At 36.2% G+C, this 21,859-nt stretch overlaps 1 protein-coding gene across 1 annotated transcript in view; it reads right to left on the bottom strand.

Annotated features, from left to right (window-relative positions):
* PDE10A (phosphodiesterase 10A) overlaps positions 1-21,859 on the bottom strand; it is a gene marked incomplete at its 5' end in the record, with an annotated part of 166,201 nt that overhangs the window by 86,727 nt on the left and 57,615 nt on the right. Inside the window, one exon of the mRNA XM_084202802.1 lies at positions 8,090-8,218. Coding sequence (XP_084058928.1) covers positions 8,090-8,218 — 129 coding nt within the window. The remainder of the gene's footprint in view (positions 1-8,089; positions 8,219-21,859) is intronic.

The raw sequence follows: 21,859 nt of genomic DNA, 5'->3' as shown, positions 1-21,859 counted from the left end.
AATTCCGTAGTTTACTTCCAAGTTCTTAGAACCTCAACAATCTTCAGGAGGACTTTTTCTCCAACACCTGGATTTTCTGTCCAATATTTGTATCTTTGAAGGTCATTGAAAGGGGTTAATCTCAAAATTTTGTGGCTTTGCTTGTTGCTGGATTTTTTAGTGTCTGAAATGTGAGTACATGTTTTGAACCAAATAATTTCTATCTACATGCTTAATAACACCTTCAAAGTATTTGAATAATATTTTTGACACAAAAAAACCTCCATGTCAGCTAAGCAGAGGCAAGAGTGTTAATTTATGTGTAATACATGTATTCCTCCTACAACATATTTAAACAGGTACAATCTCCTGAAGGAGCAATTAGGGAATGTATAGAAGTAAATCAATGGAAATTAAATCATACTTAGGCCTTCCTCTTGCTGAATGACGTGGGAATATAATTTAACTTTCATTCATAAAACACACAACCCCCCCCAAAAAAAAAACAAACCAAAACAAACAAAAAACAAAAACAACAACAACAAAAACCAAGCAAAAGCAAACAAACAAACAAAAACCAAACCAAAACAAAAGCAGTTTATTATAGTCCAGTTGAAAGATATTTGACAGGATTTATTTCATTGCCAAGATGAAAAGTATGAAGAAGTAATTTTTGGACAAAGAACTTGATCTACTACTGGCCACTAGGACAAATAAAGGGAGTATCTATGACTCACCATGAAAAGTACACACTTTAAATTAGCTGCACTAAATCTGATCTGATAAACAAACACAGGACAACTAGATTAAAATTCCATCTCATCACAGATATTTTAAAAGATAAAGTAACCGAATCACCACCATAATTAGCTAAATCACTACAGAATCACACACTGAAAATTTTTTGGTCTTCAATAAGCTCATACTATGTCTGTGATTTACTGTTCTGTCTATGCAATCTGATTTCAAAGCCTTAAGACATGAGAGCAGTTTCAGAAGTAAAATTTCTGCTGAAAATCCTCACTAATAGCCAATATGAGGTTAAGTCAAATATCATTAATTGCTTTTGCCCACTGAAACATGAGAAACATTCAGAGCATGGCATTAACATTTATATCCAACTAGACATCTCCACTGTAAAAGATGAATTTTCATTCATCCTCAGGGCTTCCTGTACTTCTTGTGATACAAAAGAGATGCAGAATTTCTATGCATATATAATATAAGGCATTGAGAACTTTGCTGAAGTGAGTTTTCACTACTCGCACACAGAACGTCCATGAATAACTCTCCTTCCTTTGCGCACATGCGGTGTAACAGACTATCACACTGCGTGACTTCATACTTCTCTTTCCTCAAAGATGTAATCTCATTTAATGGACAGAACAAGCAATGCTAGTATCTGTAATTATTTTACATTTTGTCTTTTTATCCTTATTGGTCAATCTTTGATTACAGGCCTTGTCTAGCCAAGATGAATCAAATTAATACTTCTATAGCTGGATTTGAAAGTCCCATAAAAGTTAATGACTATTCCCTCGTTATTTCTTTCTTTCTCAGCTTACAGACCATGGGAACATTCCTACTCCATTTCAATGCAGGTAAAACAGGTTAGCTGACATTGACATAAATAATCATTATTAAAAAGTGTTGGCTACGTGGATATACAGTCTCCACATACATCAGCAGAATGGATCCTCTCCACCAATTACTGAGGTTTTTTTTCATTTGTTGACTTGATTTTTTACTCTAAAAACAAAGATTAGTTTACAGGAGAGAAACAATCTGAAAACAAATAACAGCAGGGCCAGACAACATTCAGGAGAACTGTCTTGCACAGGAGGGAAATGGTTTTGTATTGCACATAATGTTAATTAACCCATTATTGAAATACTATCTCTCCTACACTGCCCACTCCAGAATGATATTCTGGATCATCTGGAAATGTTCAAAATGTAAACTGAAGAGAAATAGTAAGAAAAGCGAAAAACCTATTTCTCAGTGTGATAATAAAAGAAGCTCCAAGTCCTAATTTACCAAAAAATTGAGAAATTACAAAAATGAACATCTGTTTATTTTCTAATATAACTAGCAGTACTGCACAGAAAATGATTCTGTGAAGCCAGGCTTAGAAGTAAAGAGAAACAGTGGTTTTGAGCAGACAGAAAAAACATAAACACTCCTAATACAAGCTTAACAAAGACACAACAAACATAAGTACATGTTGAGAATAATTGTTCTAGATATAATGTGATTAACATAATTAGTTCAAGAGGGAACTCAGACGAAGCAGTGACGTCTACTTCCTAAGACCAAACATATCGTCATTAAAGGATTACCCTCTGCAAATCTCTGACCATCTAAACAATTCTAAATATGCAGAACTCCAGAAAAACAGAAAAATCACCTCCTTCACCTGACCCACTCAAAAAAACCCCCAAAACAATCAGACAATGAACTCTCACACTGTTCAGCAAATTTAAAGAAAAAAATGTACCATGCAATTTTTTGTATTGCTTGGAGTTTGCTAGTGATAAACATTCAAATAACAAAGAATAAAATTAGCAACTGCTTCAACATTGAGACACACACTGAGCAAAAGACTTCATCATTACTCAAGACCTCAGTATTATCTACCAAGAGGCCACTGCTCAGTATTTCTGCACTTTCAATACTTTAAAAAAATACTATTCTATCCAACCTAAATATTCTTTCCATTAACCTTTACTGTCCAAAAACCAGACTGACAACACAACAGGGAGAACTTCTTCCTTAACTCCTTCTCAATATTTTCACAGCCAAAATGAGCCCACTTATAAGCTCATGTTCTTCTGGTTAAGATAAAACAATAAACAAAAAAATTTGAACTGGTCACACAGGAAACAAACAATTTCACCTCAGACAATTATACTGAGTCTTGTGGGAAATGATGCACCAATGAAACCATTTTTAAAAGCAATGGCATAATACAACAGTCTCCCATGAGAGCTGCTCCAAAATTCTTCTGTACCTCTGACACACGTATTCCATTTTTATTATCTGGACTAAAATGGCATTCCTATGTAGAGCTCCGCCACAGAACTGGGAAGTGCCTCCACCTGTCTGCCTCTGAAATACTGATACTAACATAAACTTTCTAGACACATGAAAAATGGCAACCTGCAAACTATGGCATACAAAAGTCTACCAATGAGTTTTATCTCCATGGAAGTGAGGACTGTGCCGAATACTCAAAGAAATAAGTTCTACACAGTAAAGTCCCCAGACATTATTGCAACTCTTCTGATAAAACACTGACAATGGAGACAAATTTTGTCAGTCTGGCTATTATCCCAGGAAAGTAGCACCTGTCAGTATCATAAGTTACCTTGGTTCAGACCAACAAGACCACCTAGACCAACATATTGTATTGAAGTGACCATTGGTAAACACTGAATGAAGACCAAGAACACAACAAGTAATTTTTCCAGTTGGAATTGGAAGATACAACCTTTCTGTCTTATTTTGAGAAAAACAAAAAAATAAAATCCAAGAAAGGCAACAAAATATGTAAATAGCAGGGTTTGGTAATAAGAAGCCTGGCTTGGATGTCTCAAACATAAGCACTGCAGGGGTGCAAACAGCATATCTGCAGCATCAATGAAATATTAAGACACCCTAATTGTAAATCAAGGAGGTTGTTAACGTTGCCATATCAGTTCCTCTGGCCTAGGTTGGGGAGAAGTCAGAATTGCCACAAGCTGTGGGGCATTACAGCAGTGACAGTCTCCATATTCCAGGTATCCTTCACCTACAGTTCTACAGCTACTGCCCTGACTACAGAACAGGTATCTCTGCTCAGTTGGTGCAAAAAGGCACAGTCCTCAAAAACTGAAAAATCAAAAATAGGCTCCAGTTTTTTCTTTGTAATTCTGGCAGCAAGCTGACATCTCTTTAGCATACACATACTGACATATATCCACATTACATGAATCTTTTTATATACACTATCCCTGCTTATGGAAATGCATGTTAGCCATCCTTTCACCTATTGAATAATCTTAGGCAAATTGCAAATAACATGCCTCTCTATACACCACCTTTTAAAAGCAGGAATAAATAACATAATTCAAAGAGCAAACAATGGAATAACTATGATCTAATGCAGAAATATGTACTTTGGTATTCCTTAACAATAAAAACCTAAGTACAGACTTGCTCCCTAAATAGAGCCACACATCAACACCTCTCAAAAACTCACTGCTTTGTCTCTTACATGACTGTAGCCAACTTTAAAGCTCATCATGCTGATATCTAAAAACCTGAAAATGCAGCAACAGAAATCACTTTTTTAACTTTTATTATTTATGTGAAACTTTATTACGTGTCAATGATGCAGCCTATTATGGTTCAAGCATTACAGCAATGCCATACTTATATCAAGCAACTAATTTCTAATTCTTTTTTCTTAACAGATCAATAATGAAATATCAGGTTCCTGGAAATGCAGTAAGTCAATTACACTTAAAAGATGGTAAGTTCTGGGTATAATCAGTGTCATATCATGTACTGAGCATACTACTTTCCATTTAATTTTTTAAATTGTATTTATTAATTACTTAACAATGTTTGTATTAACAGTGACAAAGTACCTTAAGTTCCCACTATACGAAGCTTTACATGTTTTTGGCAAATTTGGCTGGAAAAAGAAATAATGTACAAAGCCGTTAATGTTTCCAGCTTCAGTAGTAATTAAGCACATGGTCATGAACATGAGGGCCAAGGGGAGTGATGAGTTTCTTAAGTAACATAGGCAGCTTTCCACGTAGAAATTCTGTGTCAGTACAGTTTGTCCTTTCTTCTTATTATAAGAGGCAATTAAAAAGATTAGAAAAGACATCTACAACATTCAGTATCAACAGTGTAAAAGATGCACATCTGGCTTGTAATCAATGTGCTTAGCCTCCTATTGTTGTGGCAGTGAAGTTTCAAATAATATAATTAAGGTAGGAATTTATAAATATTTTTCTAAGAAATTTTTTGGGAGATGAGGATCTATCCAGCAGCAGAGTCTAAAGCTTTCCTAATATTATGGTTCTGGCTATAATCATCTGCCGCTTTCGCTTGAATGGTATGAAAGAGGACAATGGAAGAAGTCTCATGAGTTCTGTGAGTACTATATCAAGGCATCTGGAAATGACAAGATCTCCTTCTGGCTGATTAACTCTGCCATGATCTTGATAGCAAAAATTTAAAACTGAAGTGCTTTTTTATTACAAATAGAGTTGTTTGGAAATTCTGTGTGCAATAATACAAGGCATGGGTTTGTTCTGAACATGTAATTTAACAGTAGAAAATAGTCAGAGTTCAAAAAGTTGCAGTGAATACCCAAATATCAGCATAAGCAGCATTCCTTTCCAATGCTACCTTTGCAGTTTTTCTCCCATATACCAGGAAAAGGAAACAAAAAGTTAAAGAAAAAAACATCTTATAATTCCAGATGGATCACCATCACAATCAACCTGTCATGACAAATTTCAAACTATCAATTTCAATCTATACAAGATCTAACACACTGAGGACTAAACTGATTAGATTTTGGGATATCATTATACCTTAAACACTGCAATATTTAATGATTTCCTCCCTTTTTAATAATTTAGGTTTAAAAAAAACCCAAACTATTTACAGCAATTAATTCAGTGAATCTCAGTCACAGATAAATTTTGGTTCATTTAAGTCTAAATCAGACATTTCAGTTCATGCTAATGAAATTCAGATAAACTACCCTGGCTGCAGGCCCACTGACTTCTGGCTGAAGAGTACACACAGCTGGATGTCTGTAAATCAGGCAGGACACAATTTCTGCATATAGGTTAATGACTGTTCTGCGTCACCAACGTGTAAGAGTACAGACACTAAGCCAGAGACCTCAAAACAGCCTTTTGCCTGCCTGGCAACTTCCTCATAAAAACAAAACTTACTGCTCCGGCTGTATCACATTACATGATGTGAGCATTTGTAAACTAGACTAGACTGCAGCAAAAGGGATAGAGGGAAAATTATACCCCTACTGATGTAAAGTGACTTAGGCTGCACAGTCAATTCAAGTCACCACAGATCCGTGCTGACACCAAAAGGGTCAGTTCCATCCTCTCCCCCTTGCTTCTCAGCGCCACCATAACTCAGGCATTAGAATTTGTACACACATAACATGAAAGGAGTAAATCATCTAGAAAATTTCTTTCCTGAAATATTGCTTTCTGAAAGATTAGGATATGTTGCTATCAGAAATATTTCATATAAATGCAGACTTTATCTTTCTACAAGAAAATCACAGACAAGGCTCATCAATATCCATTTCATTCTATAAACAAAATGCATTCAAATTAATCTGTTTTACTTGGTAAGTGTAGTCTTAAATCTGGTTGTGCTTATTTTTATCTAAAATCCAGCACTAAAGAAGCCCCATCTGCATGACTGCCTTTAGTGTAATAACTTCGGCCACCTTAAAGATCACTGTCAGCAAAAGGGAAGTAGCAGGGAAGGCAGAAAGACATGTAGGGTGATAACAGAATGAAGCTAAATCCTAATGGTAGCATAACTATTGCTTGACACTTCTAATAGAAGTTTGGGGAAAATTAACCATAATATAGAATTTTTAAAGTGTATGAAAAAACCAGACAAATCTCACTGTAGTACCTGTTCATATTAAAACTTCACTAGGATAATGATGGGCAGTCACTTTAGCAGTTGCTACAAAAGGTTTTATGAGGACTTCCACAAAAATTTACCTTTCATTTATAGCCTTCTCCCCAAAAATTGGAGCAACTGGTAATAAATTCCACTTAGCAAATATGATTCTTGGAGCTAAAAATTCTCAAAGCATGTATTTGGTTTTAGTCTCAGGTTACTTAACCCACACTACAAAACGTGTTTCAAACACACACTGATTTCAAGCCCCTTAGACAAAATTATTATTTTTAAATGCACATAGCTCATAAAACCAAGAATTATTAATTTCTGGTAACATGAAAATATTTTTCATCATCTTTTTACAAAAAGCATTGTCACAACCTATTCCCCTGATTCATAACTGTTGTTTCTGATTGCTGTTATGGATTATAACAATAGGCCTCCTGCTGTGCTGTAGTTTGCAAACTACAAGGAAAGTAGTGAACAATCTATTGCTATATACTTCTATTCTCCTTCTAGGTGATCTCTTTAAGCCAACAAAAATTTATTGCCACCTGCGGATGATATGTAGTCATTACCACCAAAAATCTGGCTCCATAGAGATTTTTCAATTCCTTGTCCACCATCTTTTTTTTATTTTTTTATAATTCTGCAGAAAACACTATCTTCTAGTAAGTAACAATAGCCCCTGTATTTTAAATTATTATTAGAATTATTATTAGAACTTAGAACCCTAAACACCTTAGAAGTCAGGCACTGAGCAAAACTAGTGTTTCTTCCCTAACCTTCTTGCTAATTTCTTCCTTTGCATTTTACCTGATATATTACAAATCATTGTTAGAATTGCATGAATATTATGTTTGCAGAAAATCTCACAAAAGTTAAGATCATTACAAAATTTATGATCATTGTCAACCCAAGCTAGCTCAAAACAAAGTTTTCTGGGTCAATTTAGCAAGGTATTTTACCTAAAGCAACACAACAGAAATACCTTCATAATTTAACACGCTGAGTTATAATGTCTATGTCAAAATTCTTATCTATAATTTCCTAAGTTACATGTTGCAAGTAGGAACTTTTGAGATGGTATATCCAGTAATTTTCTGAGGCATACTGGATAATTTTAATTCAAAACTTACCAATTTTTGATCCAAGAAAACCAAGTAATGTTCTCAAAATAGACACTACACGTTGATGGATAGTATTTGCAATTCAAAATGGGTAAAATAAACTTCCAATATTAATACCAGTATATTTCATAATAAAATATCAAAAGACTCAAAATATTTAAAAATTGTTAGCCTATTTTGCCTTCAAAAAACGGTAGAACCTAAACACAAAAATTATAATATTTAAGTTATACCAAAACCAGATTTCCTTTTCAATAACTGAGGTGTTCAAAGCTATATATTAATCACAAATAAAAAGCACTTACCTTCTTGTCTGTTATTTTTCCTTTTTAGCCATTTTTCCACAGTTTCTGCACTTACACTTTCAGACACAAACTCATCCAGTACCTGGGGGTGAAGAGAAAGATACGCCTTCACTTTTTCATCTGTTAAGCCTGAAAGAGAAAACATTAATTGATTACATTATTGGTGTGAACTCCCTCCTATGAAGAAAATACCTGGAGTCCAACAAGAATCAATATCCCTTTGTTTAACACACTGATTGAATATATGACTATTTAAATAGAACAGAGAGAGCAATATCCTGTCAAAAAAAAGTTGCAATGTAGAAAATAGTAGAAGCAAAGTGTAGCCACACAAGATACTGTGTACAAAAAGTCTCCTGAAGGCATACATGTAAACATTACCCAGGAGAAATAGCCAGGTAGGAATTCATGACTATGACTGTGACTATAAAATTATTTCCAAGGTATGCAGGATGATATATTGATAAAGAAACTGCTTAGAAGGAGACAGAAGAAGGCGAACTGGGATGTCTCACAGAGCACCAAATTCAGTGTTCTCACTGTAAATGGCAGCAAAATCAACACAAACTATTATGGAACACCAAAATCATATGCAATTTTCCAATACTAGAATTACTTAAGTTACTTTAGATGTATAAACTGTTTTCACAAGCTTTCACATTGCTTTAATAACTTAGTTATCAAAATGAAAATAATTGCAAATAAAATGCATTTACAATATCTGCAAGAAAACAAAAACTCCAGTAAACATTTCAGAAAAAGAAGAAATATTCAGAATCTCAGATCCCTGACATTCATAAATAAATTTTCAAACTCACAAAATTATAATCTGATTATGAATTTTGCAAATCCCCCAAACAAAATGACTGGCCACAGGCAGGTGAACCCAGCAGTGCTGAGGCTGTCCAAAGGGAGGAGCAATAAAAAGAGCCTGTCCTGAGGGACTTGGCTTCAGGCTACCACAGAGGGAACAGGCACCCCAGTGCAAAAGCCTTAATGAGATAGGAGGGGAAGAGAAGTAACAACAACTGTAATGACTCTAATGAGATATGAGGGGAAGAGGAGCAGCAACCACTTAATGACTCTAAATATGCCATCTTCTCTTGTGTTTTGTGTATTTAAATATAATAGTAAATTCTCCACAGAAAGCAGCCAGGTTTCAGCAGAAAAGAAACTCCCCCCTGAACAACACTGACCTCTTTCAGAGAGTATTCATGGTACAAAATGAGATCAATGCTCCTATTTTGTGCTTTGCACGGTATCAGAACGTGATGAACAGAGGCACAGTGCAATTTGAACGCTAGTCAATGATGGCAATATTTAAGATCTCTTACAAACGTTTACTGTGAAAGTCTTCAGGAAGCAATACCAGAAGACAAACCAGCAGCTCTCATCCGCAGAGCATCAACCACCTACACCACCTTCCTCACACCAGCTGCACCACATCCCCTACCCACATCAGCCCCAACAGCTCAAAACTGGTTTAAACCACCCTTCCTTTTAATCCAGAGGTGGCAGCTCCTGCTGGATATCATCACCTCCAAGGCCAAAATTGCTACTTAAGGCAATTTTCCATATATGAATCCCTTGAATAAGAGCTTATTGAGCATCCTGACTTTTGTTAGTGAAGAAGAAAAGGTGTATCATAAATCAGTAAGACAAGTAGAGAATCAGCAAGTGGGGTGAAAACAAGCCAAACCCCACTACATTGATTGCTTAACCTTAGGTGAAAGCTTGTAGAGTTAGATCATAATGGAGCTATGAAGTGCGAAATGAACAAGATAATTTTAAAGCCAGTTCAGGCACTGCCCCATGTTCTAAAAAAAAAAAAAAAAAATCAAACTCACTAATATATTTCTGTAATTTATTCAAATGAGAAAAATGTAGACCCTTAAAGAAGTATTTTTAATTTCATAGTGAGAAAATTTGAAAAGGAAATTTAAGAATCATTCAAAAGAGTACCCCATTTTAAAGATTCAGCCATCAAAAAGTCATCAAAATTTATCTGCCCTTTAAGTTCTTCATGAAAAATTATCAAAACAGACTTGTCATAAAATGTCTGCTACTTTCAAGTTGCCTTTAGACTGCAAAGAAACACTTTTTTGCTTCTAGTAAAAAACTATGACCTGAAAAGATTGTAAAATTAGCAACTGGAATTCTGAATGGATCAATTTGTTTCTTCAGTGAAAATAACCTTTCTTTCTTGATCCAAACCTTTATATGTTGTGGGTTTTGTAAAACACACATCAGAATTCCATAAAATGTCAATTTGAAGTAAGACCTCAGTCTACAGGTCTCAAGTTTAATATCCAGATATTATGCAACTTCAGCAACCTAAAGCTAAAAACTCTGCTTTAACCTTATACAGAAAAGCAATCCATGGAGCTGATATGAGAATTCCTAAACAGTCTTTAAATTACCCCTCTTTATTTCACTAAAGGTATCTGTGCAGATGTTGTTTCTCAATGTGGGATTTGTAGAAGGGAGCAAGAAGAACAGGATTTACAACCATGTTTGCAGAGTTAACAAGGAGTGACTTAAACCTATTTTCTACATAGATTAAGGCCAACTTATTGGTCAGCTCCCAATTTTTAGCCTGCTGCATCAAAAAACACACCCTGCAAACATACACACAAACACCACAACCAAAACTAACAATAACACATTGTAACTTCACAAAATGCAGAAATACAAGCCTTTTCAAAGAAATTGTAATGGTTTGTGTTTTATGTGCATTAAGACTAAAAAGTGTTTTAAAGATGAATGTAAGAGCATTTTACAGCTATGCAGAAGCAATTATTTTATGGCACATGGAAAGCCTTCTTGATTGTAAGATGCACATTAGAATACAGTTATTGCATAACAATATGCACACACTCACCCTCTTGAACGTTCACGTGCTCCTGAAAACTTCTAGTACATGTATTTTTGTTAAATATTATTGACCTCTCTATTGAAGCATCATAATCCCTTAATTCTGAAAAAATGCAAAAACCCTATTTGACTATTTAGAGGGAATGATTGTTAACATTTAAATAAACAGGACAATAACACACCCACACTCAGGAAACTAAAGTTCATCATGCCAATCAGGTGCCATTTACAGAATTACCAACAAACATAACACAAGCCAGTGCTGGTTATTAATTTTTCTGTTACTAATGTATTGGTCCTAAATACTTGGGCAGCAAACTTTTCTACATTCATTCTATTTCTCCCCTCACTACTACTTCCCATGACTTCCAGTAATGCAAGGACTTCTCTCATTCTTGTTCATCGTTTCTTGTGTGGAGCATCAAGTGTATGCATCAACAGAGCCTAGCAAAGGAAAAGGCAGCAGGGCACACATTCTTAACTGTGTTGGTCTATACGCTTCCTCCCAAGCAGCCCAAAAAAAGCTCCCCTCACTTCATTTCATGCACCCCCAGAAAGCATCACCTCTTGTATCTGGAACCCATCTGTCCTCTGACAGAACTGTGACAGTTACCAAAAGGGGGCCCATCACTCAGGAGCGCTGAACTCCGGCCACTCGGCAAGGCAGAAAGCACAGAAAGACTGGAATAATTGCTCTGAGAATTAAAGGAGGAATCTGGCATTTGATTTGGATGTCCATTCATTCCATTTATGCAGTGGAGTTTGCCCTTCATACATATATCCTGTTTAATTAAAAACACACACACCAAATCAGCTTTCCCTTTTCCCTCTTGCATTCCTATTTTAAAATGATCCACTCACATTTCAGTGCTGCTATCTGACACAACTTGCTGTTGTCATATTTTATGCACACATTAACTATTTGTTCTGAATTTGTGATTAAAAAATAAAGGATACACACATATGAGATAAGCTCTTCCTCTTTTCATTCCCCTCTGAACAAACCATAGGCAAAGAAACCCCTCCAGTTGCCCAACACTTAGGGCAGTCCAGCACTCACTTCCTGACCAGCACACCCAGCTAAGTCGCGTAGATCTCCATTTAAAATGTTCTCTTTGGCTATACCATCTGCTTTTGTGGTTTATAACTCCTTCATCCGTGCTATTAAGGTTTCTTGATCTCCAACAATGAAGCTGAGGGAAAATTGCCTCAGCTGAGGTTGATTGCCTGCTGGGAACCATCCCTGACCTGAGCAACATTCGAGACCTGCCCAGGACATCACTAGCTCACCTGGGAAATGCAATGTCAAGAACCATCCCAGACAGAAATCCAATTCTAGTACATAAGAATGCTCCTTCACACTGTTTACTAACTCAAATATAGCAGAACTGGGTTTATAAATAAAACAAAAAACAAAAACCTTCAAACATCAATTAACAGTAATTATTCCTTGCCTTTGAGCCAGTCTTCAACAGCCTTCCTTTAGAGAAAAAAAAATTTAAAAGTAAAAATCACTAGACTGTCATATTTTTGCTTTCAGCTTTTTATGCAGCCTAAAATATTTTAAAAATTTTTTAGATATTAGATAACCTGTGTAGTACTAAATCGATTCATGGCTCTGCTCTCTGACTCTTAATCCATGTCACACTGCACTCTCCTCTGAGAATAGATTCACTGAGTTCAGTATAAAGCAGAACTGACTGTGAATGAGCTGAAAGAATTGAAGCCTAGAGCTATGTTTAAAAATCTGCTCCATTTAGCAACATGAGTCACACACGTCATTAGCAATTCTTGCAATTTTTTCATTAGTGTTGCGATATTCGGTCTTTTTTCTAAAACCACTAACTTAATCAAACCTCATGATTAGGCAAGAATTTTAATTTTCACCTAAAGTGTCTGGTTCCCAGTCTGGGGGGGCACATGGGGAATCAGGAAAGAAGGGGTAAAAACTGATGAGCCAGCCTAATTCTTACCAAGGGTCAGCATTTTATCCTCAAGCAGCTAATCTCTGAAAAACTGCAGTCCTTGCTTCCCTCCAAACCCTTTTTCCCATTTAGACAGGACCCAATTATTTGAAAACACATTGTGAGGATGCACACTGGTCATTGTAAGTCAGGTGGATTTCGTATATTGAGAAGGCTTTTACTAATAAACACAAAAGGAAATAACTATAAATGCTGTCAGTGTTGAATCTGTTAACAACAACAACAAAGTAATTCAAACAACAAAAAAAAAATACACTAATTAACTTCTTTGGTTTAATAAGCGATTCTTCCCTGAAATTAGAGGGGCCACAGAGTCAGAGCAAGTATAGGCAGTCTTAATTTCTCAAAGTAGCTAAAAATGCCTAATTTGAAAATATTTTTTCTTATCTGAAATAACAAAATTATGAAGAGCAGTGTCACACTTCCTCAAAATCAGCATTTGAAAAGAAATATCGTACTTGTATGAAAAAAGAAGACTTGAAATTTGTGAAAGTCATTGAGAAGACCTAATTTGAGCACAGCTTTGCCTGTGTACTCCTTTATCTAAAGCAGTCTTGTCCCATCTCTTACTTACACAAAGATCACCTCTCTGTATTTTTCTACAGAACTTTATAAGTGATATTTGTAGTTATTCTCAAAAGCATTCAAGGCATGTGTGTACATTGCTTCATTTGGATTAAGCATTAATCCCATTAAATCAATCCCTTCTTTGTTCAAAGCATCAGGATTCAAAACCACAGGCACAGTCAGTTTTGAAATATCCTTTTCAAGTCAGACTTTTTATCTTAATCCATTTAAGTACACAGGAATGTAATGTGACCAAGTGCCCAAACCCTCTGAAACCTGACATTACTGGTCTGGTAAAGTATAATCACTTAGAAGAAGCAATCAGAATGGTCAAACCTCTTTGATTGCTCTTTTCTCAAAAAATCAATTCACAAGCTTGTCTGTGAGCAGCTCCAGTCACCTTTTTTACCCCTCCTCCTCCGTGTCCCTCCTGCGTTGCTAAAAAAAGCCCAATACAAAAGCCAAAAAGGCCCCAGCACATCACCATATAATACAGTACAACAATGCAGTACCTAAAAACACCTCACTGCTGATTAAGAAATTTATAAAGGGCTTATGTTTGGTTCACAGATAATACATTTTACTATTAACTGTTTCAAATCTTCATTCAAAGGTGAATGTTTAATTGCATGAGCCTCCAGTAACTGTGTAAACCTGCAGGGTCTGCATACATGTAAATGACAGGAGTAGCCACGTGGTATCTCAGCCAGGATGCCAGCAGCACTGCTGAAGCTTTAGAGAGAGAAAATAAAGATCAGCTCAGCTAAACAGAACTGGAATGTGCTCATACAGAAAGACTATCAACAGCCACTGCATCCTGTATCCTGTAATTCAAATCCCATATTCTTGAAGAAAAAGCCATGGATGCACTTGCACGTGCCAGATGCTGAACAAGGCATGAACATAAGGCCTTGAGTTTCCACCAACACTCATGGTGGTTTTTCTGACATTATCAGCATCTTGCAAGCCTGAGTCCTAAACATCTGTAGATACTCAGCAGCTTGTCTCCCAAAATCTAACATTCAAGAACTGCACAGTACTGGCAGCTCTGAGCCCTGCTTCAGTATTAACTTTAAAAGCAAAAAATCATACAAAACTCGTGATGAAATCAGTTTTCATTAGCTAGAGATAAAAGTCCTAAAATCCTTCCATAGGAATTATATGTATGACTAATGGAGTCAACATATTCTCAGTTTGAATATTTATTTTTCATGGGGTTTCAAAACACCCTTCAAGTTGGCTGAATGGCATAATCCTGTATGTATGCTGTTATGCTGTAATATCATCCATTAATTGATGCATGGGGCTTTTTAAAACTCTGTCTTACTTTCCTGGTTTGAGAGTAGATTTTCTCCAGTTCTCATTAGCACATTGGAGTAACTCCGAGGGGTCTGTAAAAAGCTTTATTCTGCTTCCAGGTGCATGATGGAACCAAATTTGGAAATTTAATTAACACTCTGCAAAAAGCTAACAAAAGGACTATAGATGTGCTCTAGGACTTGCAAATTGTAACCAAATAATTTCAAGCATTTGCTGGAGAGAGTTATGTATCATCTTAAGGTTACTGATAAAAATAATTATTAACATATTATAAGAAAAGCATTACACTGAAGTAGGTTAAAATGTATTCGTAGATGTAGAAGGAACATCTCAGTATAATTATTTGCCTTTTTCTTTCTCTTGTGCAACATACAGAGCCAGGGTACCTTGCTCCTGCCCAAAATATACCTGAAGAGTAATGCATATCTTAATAAAGTCTAAATAAATACTAAAATACATTAATAACTCATTATGAAATATGCAAGGTCCCTTAGAACATACACATAATTAATCTCTTAAAGGAGTATATACAGCTTCAGAATAAACTACTTAAAATCTAATGATTAAGCAAAGTTAGAATGCCTTCACTCTTCCCTTGAGAACAGGTGTTGGGACCAAGTTCTTGATTTATGTCTTCTCCAGTAATACCTTCTGCTTGATGTAATGTCTTTTTCTCACTTAACACCTAATCCTGGAGTAGCTCCCTTTTTGATTGAACTCTTCTGTCTTAAAAGCAGTCCCATTCCCTTTATTACCAGTGTTTTACTGCTGATTTATTTCTTACTACAAACTTTTGTGAATAAAGTTCTGTAAATGCTTTATAAAATACTTACCAATATAAATGTGCACTCCTGTTTATAAACTGCACCTTTACTTGTTCCACAAACAAGATCCACTACGATGAAACCTTTGATGGATACTACATGACTGCTCCAAGTCTCATTCTGTTATTTCACTAAACTGGAGACAGAGAATGTTCTTTCTTGAAGTGGAGCCCTCCACTTCATCTGAACACTTGGATTAGTATACATGTTAGGATAGTTTCCCAGAGCACAGGACTCTTCTGAAATAACACCTACACACAGTCAAATAACATGCTACTTAGCAACAAGACTGGACACTGAAGAGTCTCTGCTTTGGTGATACTAGGACCCTATCTGCAGCACCAGAGACCAGGATTTGTCATTCTTTTTAAATCCCCTCCAAACTTAAAGTCTTAGGATTCTTAAAGAGAAACAGAGTCAACATCCCTCAAAAAATGAGAAGGTACAAAACCCAGAGAAACTGGTCACTAAAAAGTAGTAATAGAAGAAATACAATGCAACCACATCCAGAAAGGTTTGATCTGGTTCATAGGAAGGAAGCTCTTCAAAAACAAGCCATGCTAGCCCAGCACTTTTCTAGACATCATGTGTAAAATAAAACACTTATAAAAATATACAAATTAGTATAAATTATGAATTTCACATATTCTGTGAATAATATTTCTTCAAGTCCTGCATCCAGCTCATTGCTGAAGAGGTTGAAAAGCACAGACCCAAGGATAGCACCCTGTGGAACCCCACTAATGAGAGGTCCCCAGTCTGACGTCACCCCATTCACTGCAACCCTTTGAGCCTGGCCTGTGAGCTAGTTACTCACCCATCACCTAACACTGTTATCCAGATCTGTGCTAGACATTTTGTCCAGGAGGATCCTGTGAGAGACAGCATCAAAAGCTATGCTGAGGTCTAAAAAGATAGCTATGCACAAATCTGATGAGTTGTTGAATGGAAACTAGCAAGGATGCAAGAAGCAGGCTGCAAGGTGCTATTCTTATTTGATCTACAGATTGGCCATGATATTTACAGGTTCATTTGTTTAAAGATAGATGGAAAGTGCTGCCAAGATCCTGACCTATTGATTAACACAAAGGGTGTCATCTGCTAGATGCACATGAAGCCTAACAAATTAAAGGCTAAGCTGGTACACATATTTTTTTTAAAAAGACATCCAATTTTAAATAAAAGACTAAGCTGTAAAAGAGTTTAGTCCAGTTTCCAATTAGTCTCTTTAGGTTACTAATAGGTATAAAATGAGTGTATCTATTCAATAAAGAAATAAAAAATTTAAAATCCCATTCTAATTGCAGTATCAATTTTTCTTATGTCACCTTCCAGCAATTAATATTTTTTCTTTCCTACTTTAACGAGTATCTTGAAAGAATTTTCAGCATTACAAATCAACTCTTTGTAAAGGTACCACTGGTCTGAATGAATAACACCTATCCTCTTTACACAGTGGAAAAGGCTCATTTTTCTAAATTATAACACTGTATTCTTACAACATTTCACAATTTCAAAGAGATTTAACTCCAAGTATCCATATTCAAATATTCAACTATTCCTACAGTAGTTCCAGAAAACTCTCTAACCTAATTTAAGCACCTTGACAAAAATTTCAATAATTTCAATAATTTCAAGCTAAAAAAAGAAAAGAACTTCTAAAATATAAGAGCTTCAAAAACCCATTCAAAAAATCAAGTTTTCATTACAGACTCCAGCTTTATCATTTGAATGTTAGAGGATACATCATAGCCTTCCCTCAACACCACCAAAAGAGCTACACAGCAGACATTTTACCAATACAGCTGAAATACAAAAAGATGGCATCACATAATTGATCTTTGAAACTGCTTTTTACTCTACTTTTTGTATCACTGTAAAATATAGATACAAGGTGCCTCTTTATACAAAACTGAACTTTGATTGACATCTAAAATTTAAAAAAACCCAACCTATTTCATTCTTTTGTGGGGAATAGAAAGCATACCATCAGACTAATTAAGCACTGAAAGTAAAGCACTGACTCCATCAAACTGTCAGAAAAAAGTTACAGACTCCAATTTATTTAAAACACTCTCAAGGAAGAGAATTATTTTCTTTTTTTCTGTCAGCTTTTTTTTTTTTTCAGCTGTATAAATGAACAGAAGGAAAGATGATTTTCAGAGATGTCATCTCTGCTCAATTGTATGGTGATGGATGTAATGATATCTCTATGTCACTAAAGTATAGCCTAGGAAAAGCAGTATAATTTGAGATATTTAAAAGAATATGCTACTGAAGTAAAGGAGGTTTGAAGTGATAATTAAATACTCTGTTACATACACTTGTACATTACAGACAAGGACACATTGTGCAACCCTTATTTGCACTGGTGAACACTTACAGGAGTAGTCCTATTGACGTCAGCGAGACTACTTATGTGGGCAAGAGCTCACTAACATGTGAAAGGTTGTGCAACAAAGCCCCAAACATGTCTCATTCCACACATTGTTTCAAGCTTTGTTCTTCAACCACAAATTTTTCCCTAATAGTGTTAATAATATTATTTCACTAATATTACCACTCAGAAAAATATGTGAGAGCATACAACTCGTTTAGTGGTATCTGACATACTCCAGATTTCCAGCTAGACACCAAAGCAGAGGCACGCAAGAATTACAGATTCACTGAGGATGGCAGGCACCTCTAGAGATTGCCACCAAGGCCACCCTCTGCTCAAGCTGCAGTGGGTTTCTCAGGGTCCTGTTCTGCCAGCTTTGAGCATCCCCAAGGATGGAAAGAGAATCCATACCTTCTCTGTGCCGTCTGTACCAGTGTTTAGGTGTTTAGGTTTCTGTGTTCAGGTAGGAATCCCTGTCTTTCAGTTTGCACCCAATGCATTTTGTCCTTTTGCTGGGAACAGACAAGAAGAACCTGAACCGGCCTCATTTGTTTTACTTCCCACTCCATAAGATACTTATACAAACGGATAAGATCCCTTCCGAGTCTTTCTTCAGGCTGAACAGTCCAGTCCCAATCATCTTTATGGCCCTTTGCTGGACTCACTCCACTATGTCCACATGTCTCTTGCACTGGGGAGTACCAAACTGGGCCCAGTACTCAAGATGTGTCTCACCAGGGCTGGGTAGATGGGCAGGATCACCCTTCAACCTGCTGGCAATGCTCTTCCTAATGCTGGGACGCTGCTGGCCTTCTTTGCCTTGAGGGCACACAGCTTGAGCAGCTTCAATAGATTTATAGGAAGAAATGCTACAGGGATTTCTACTTCCTGGCAGGTGAAATAAAGGAAAATACCTTCTACTGACTTGGATGTTGGCAGCACAGAATAAAAAACAACATATGGTGTTGGCTGATTTTCCAAAAGTTTTCACTGCTGTGGCAATGCTCTACGCATGCAATCTCATCTGGCAAAACATCTTCCATCAATACTATTTTAGACAAGAATTCAAATCATCTATTTGTTACTATTTTAGGAATTTCTTTTTGGCAACCACAGTAGAACAAAGACGCAGTGGTTCAGTCATGCCCCTAGTTTTTATTATAAAGCTTAAGCAAATGCCAAGAATTCAAGGCTAGTTTCAAAAATTAAAAATGAGCAGCTGCATCTTTTCCCTGTCCTCCTCCCCTTCACCATCTCCCCACCCTCTTTTGTTTGTTTTGGAGACAGTGTAGCTCACAAACATGTGTTCACCTCCAAAAAGCATCCCTAAAAGAGAAAGGAACAGGGAAGAGGGAAGAAGAGTTGGAAAGTGCAGACGTGAAAGGAAAACAGGATTCAGGAAATGCTTTTAAAAATTCTCATATTCACAGGATGCATATCCTGCACTGTGCCTTCACTGTAACAATTTATACAAACTTTTCACAGAAAAAGATGATAAAGTACTCAATGAGAAAAAAAATTCTGGTAGAATCACTTTTACTAACTGCTTTGTAACAGCCGGGTTTCCCAAAGCCTGTTTGAACTTGGCCATTGACTTCATTCAGAAAAACACTTTAAAACTAAAAACACATTCATATAAGACAGACACTGTAACACATGAAATTGAGGCACATTGCCACAAGGCTGGTCATAAGTTTTCCCTTTAAAGTGTTACAGTACTGACAGCTGAGATTCTGATTTCAGTCCAGCTCACTGACCAACCCAATAGCTCTCTTGAGCCCATGATAGGTCCCTCACAATATCATACAATGACCAAAAAAAAAATACCAAAGCCATACCTAAAAAATCATGTACACAGCACATGAATAGACTGATCCACTGCCAAAACTAGACAGTTAACCTGTTACTAGCCAGTTAGCCAGTTATTGTGTCATAAAATATCCAATAGGACAAAAACACATAAGGACTTCAAAAATTTCAAATTAGATGAAATCAAGAGATTTAACAAATAGGTAGCTATCAACATTTTTAAAGTCCTTCAGATTCACTCTGGGAAAGCCTCCAAGACTGCAACTTCTGTAGGCTGGAGAATATAAATTTTAATACTATTCAATTTAACTGACAGTGATATGAAAGGTTTGGAGAAAATCCAGTGCACCCAAGATAACTAAAAAATGACTCCATGTTGTACTGCAAGAAAAATGGCAGCAGGAGGTCTCTCAAGGATATGGTATCAATGACAAAAAGCAGTCATAAATACCAGTACATTACTCTTACTCCTTTACTACCACTGTCACATTACTTTACAGACTAATGGCTTAGTAATTTTGTGAATAGCAGTTCTGAGGACTTAATAATGCTGGCACTGTTCATGTTACTACACGAGCTAAAAAATGTACCTGATAGTGAAATTCATCCAAGCCCCTGGCACGTCTTTCCAGCAAACAAGCAATCCTGCAATGCTTCTGTTTAAGCGACTGTGACACATATACTCTAACTTTCTTGCAAGAAATCCAGGCATTTCAAAGTCCATAGACAACAAATATTTTCATAAGTAAATTGAGCACACTCGGCATGACAGCAGCTGGGGAAATTTTAGTATGTATGGATTTTTAATTGGGGGTGGGGGGGACAAAGAGGGAAGCAAAAGGTTATTAAAAATGCATCAACTCAAATTCTTTAGGCACAGTCATCTTCTCATGTGATACAAAGGCTCAAGAAATACTGGATATATTATGAGCAGGAAAAGGTCACAGGGCTACATAGATGACTACAGTATCACCATGGATAAATGGACAGAGTAAAAGTGGGAGAAACACAAAGAAAATGGAGAAGAAAACTAGAGGCATGAGGATGAATATGGGTCAGAGAGTACAATGACTATTCAAGAGGTAAAGGAATGACTAACCAAACCAGTACAAAATTAACCAGAAAAAAAACCAAAACCAAACCAACCGAGGAAACAAAAAATTAAACCAACCCAAAACACAAATTGACAGCTTTTGCCAAAATCAAGTTATGCTGTCTATCTGTGTGAACCTTCATGCTGCAGGAAAGAGTGACGTGTATGAGGATAGGGTTAGGCCATCCAGGGTAAGGAAATGCAGATCCCTTCACAGCAAAACTGATAACCTCCTCTGGCCTACAGACTAAAACGTGGAAGAATGAATGCATGCCATTCAAGAGGCCACGTAGCTACACTAATTTACCAGTGCATAATGTCTAGAAAAGATCAGCTAGCACGCTTTTTTGATTCAATAAACAAGTACTTTATTAAAATATCCAAATCTAATCAATTAGTTTCTTAGAAGAAGTTGGAAAGTAGAATTTCTCAAGAAACACAAGTATTCCAATATTCTGAAATTTGGTTTTCCTTGTAACCAGTATTAAAAAGATAACTTTATAGGAGTATGAAAACTGGGGACATTTTTGTTTGTTTTTCATTTTACTACTTTGAACTTTTATTATTTTCTTTAGAATTCTGAAAAATGTAAACTGAATTATTTCCCCATAATCTTTCTATTAGAGCTAACATGTTTGAACTTTGATTTCAACAAAGCTGCATTTTCCAGAATGTACAAGTGAGTGGTGAGAGCCCACATCTCTATGCCACTCAAAATTCCTCTATTATGCAATATGCAGACATGTGCTTCTTTCTTTAACTTTCCTTACTAGAAGCACTGGTATGAGGTAAACCTTACTAATTGATTTATTTGACAAACCACTAAGGAAAATATATTACAAGTAACATGAGCTTTCTTAGGGTAAGGCAAAAAAAAAAAAGTACAGAGAAATCAAGCAGTGCTTTTCAAGCCATGAA

This window comes from Fringilla coelebs (genome assembly GCF_963513975.1).
Source record: "Fringilla coelebs genome assembly, chromosome: 3".
NCBI lineage: Eukaryota > Metazoa > Chordata > Aves > Passeriformes > Fringillidae > Fringilla > Fringilla coelebs.
This window is presented reverse-complemented; position numbering and strand designations above follow the sequence as displayed.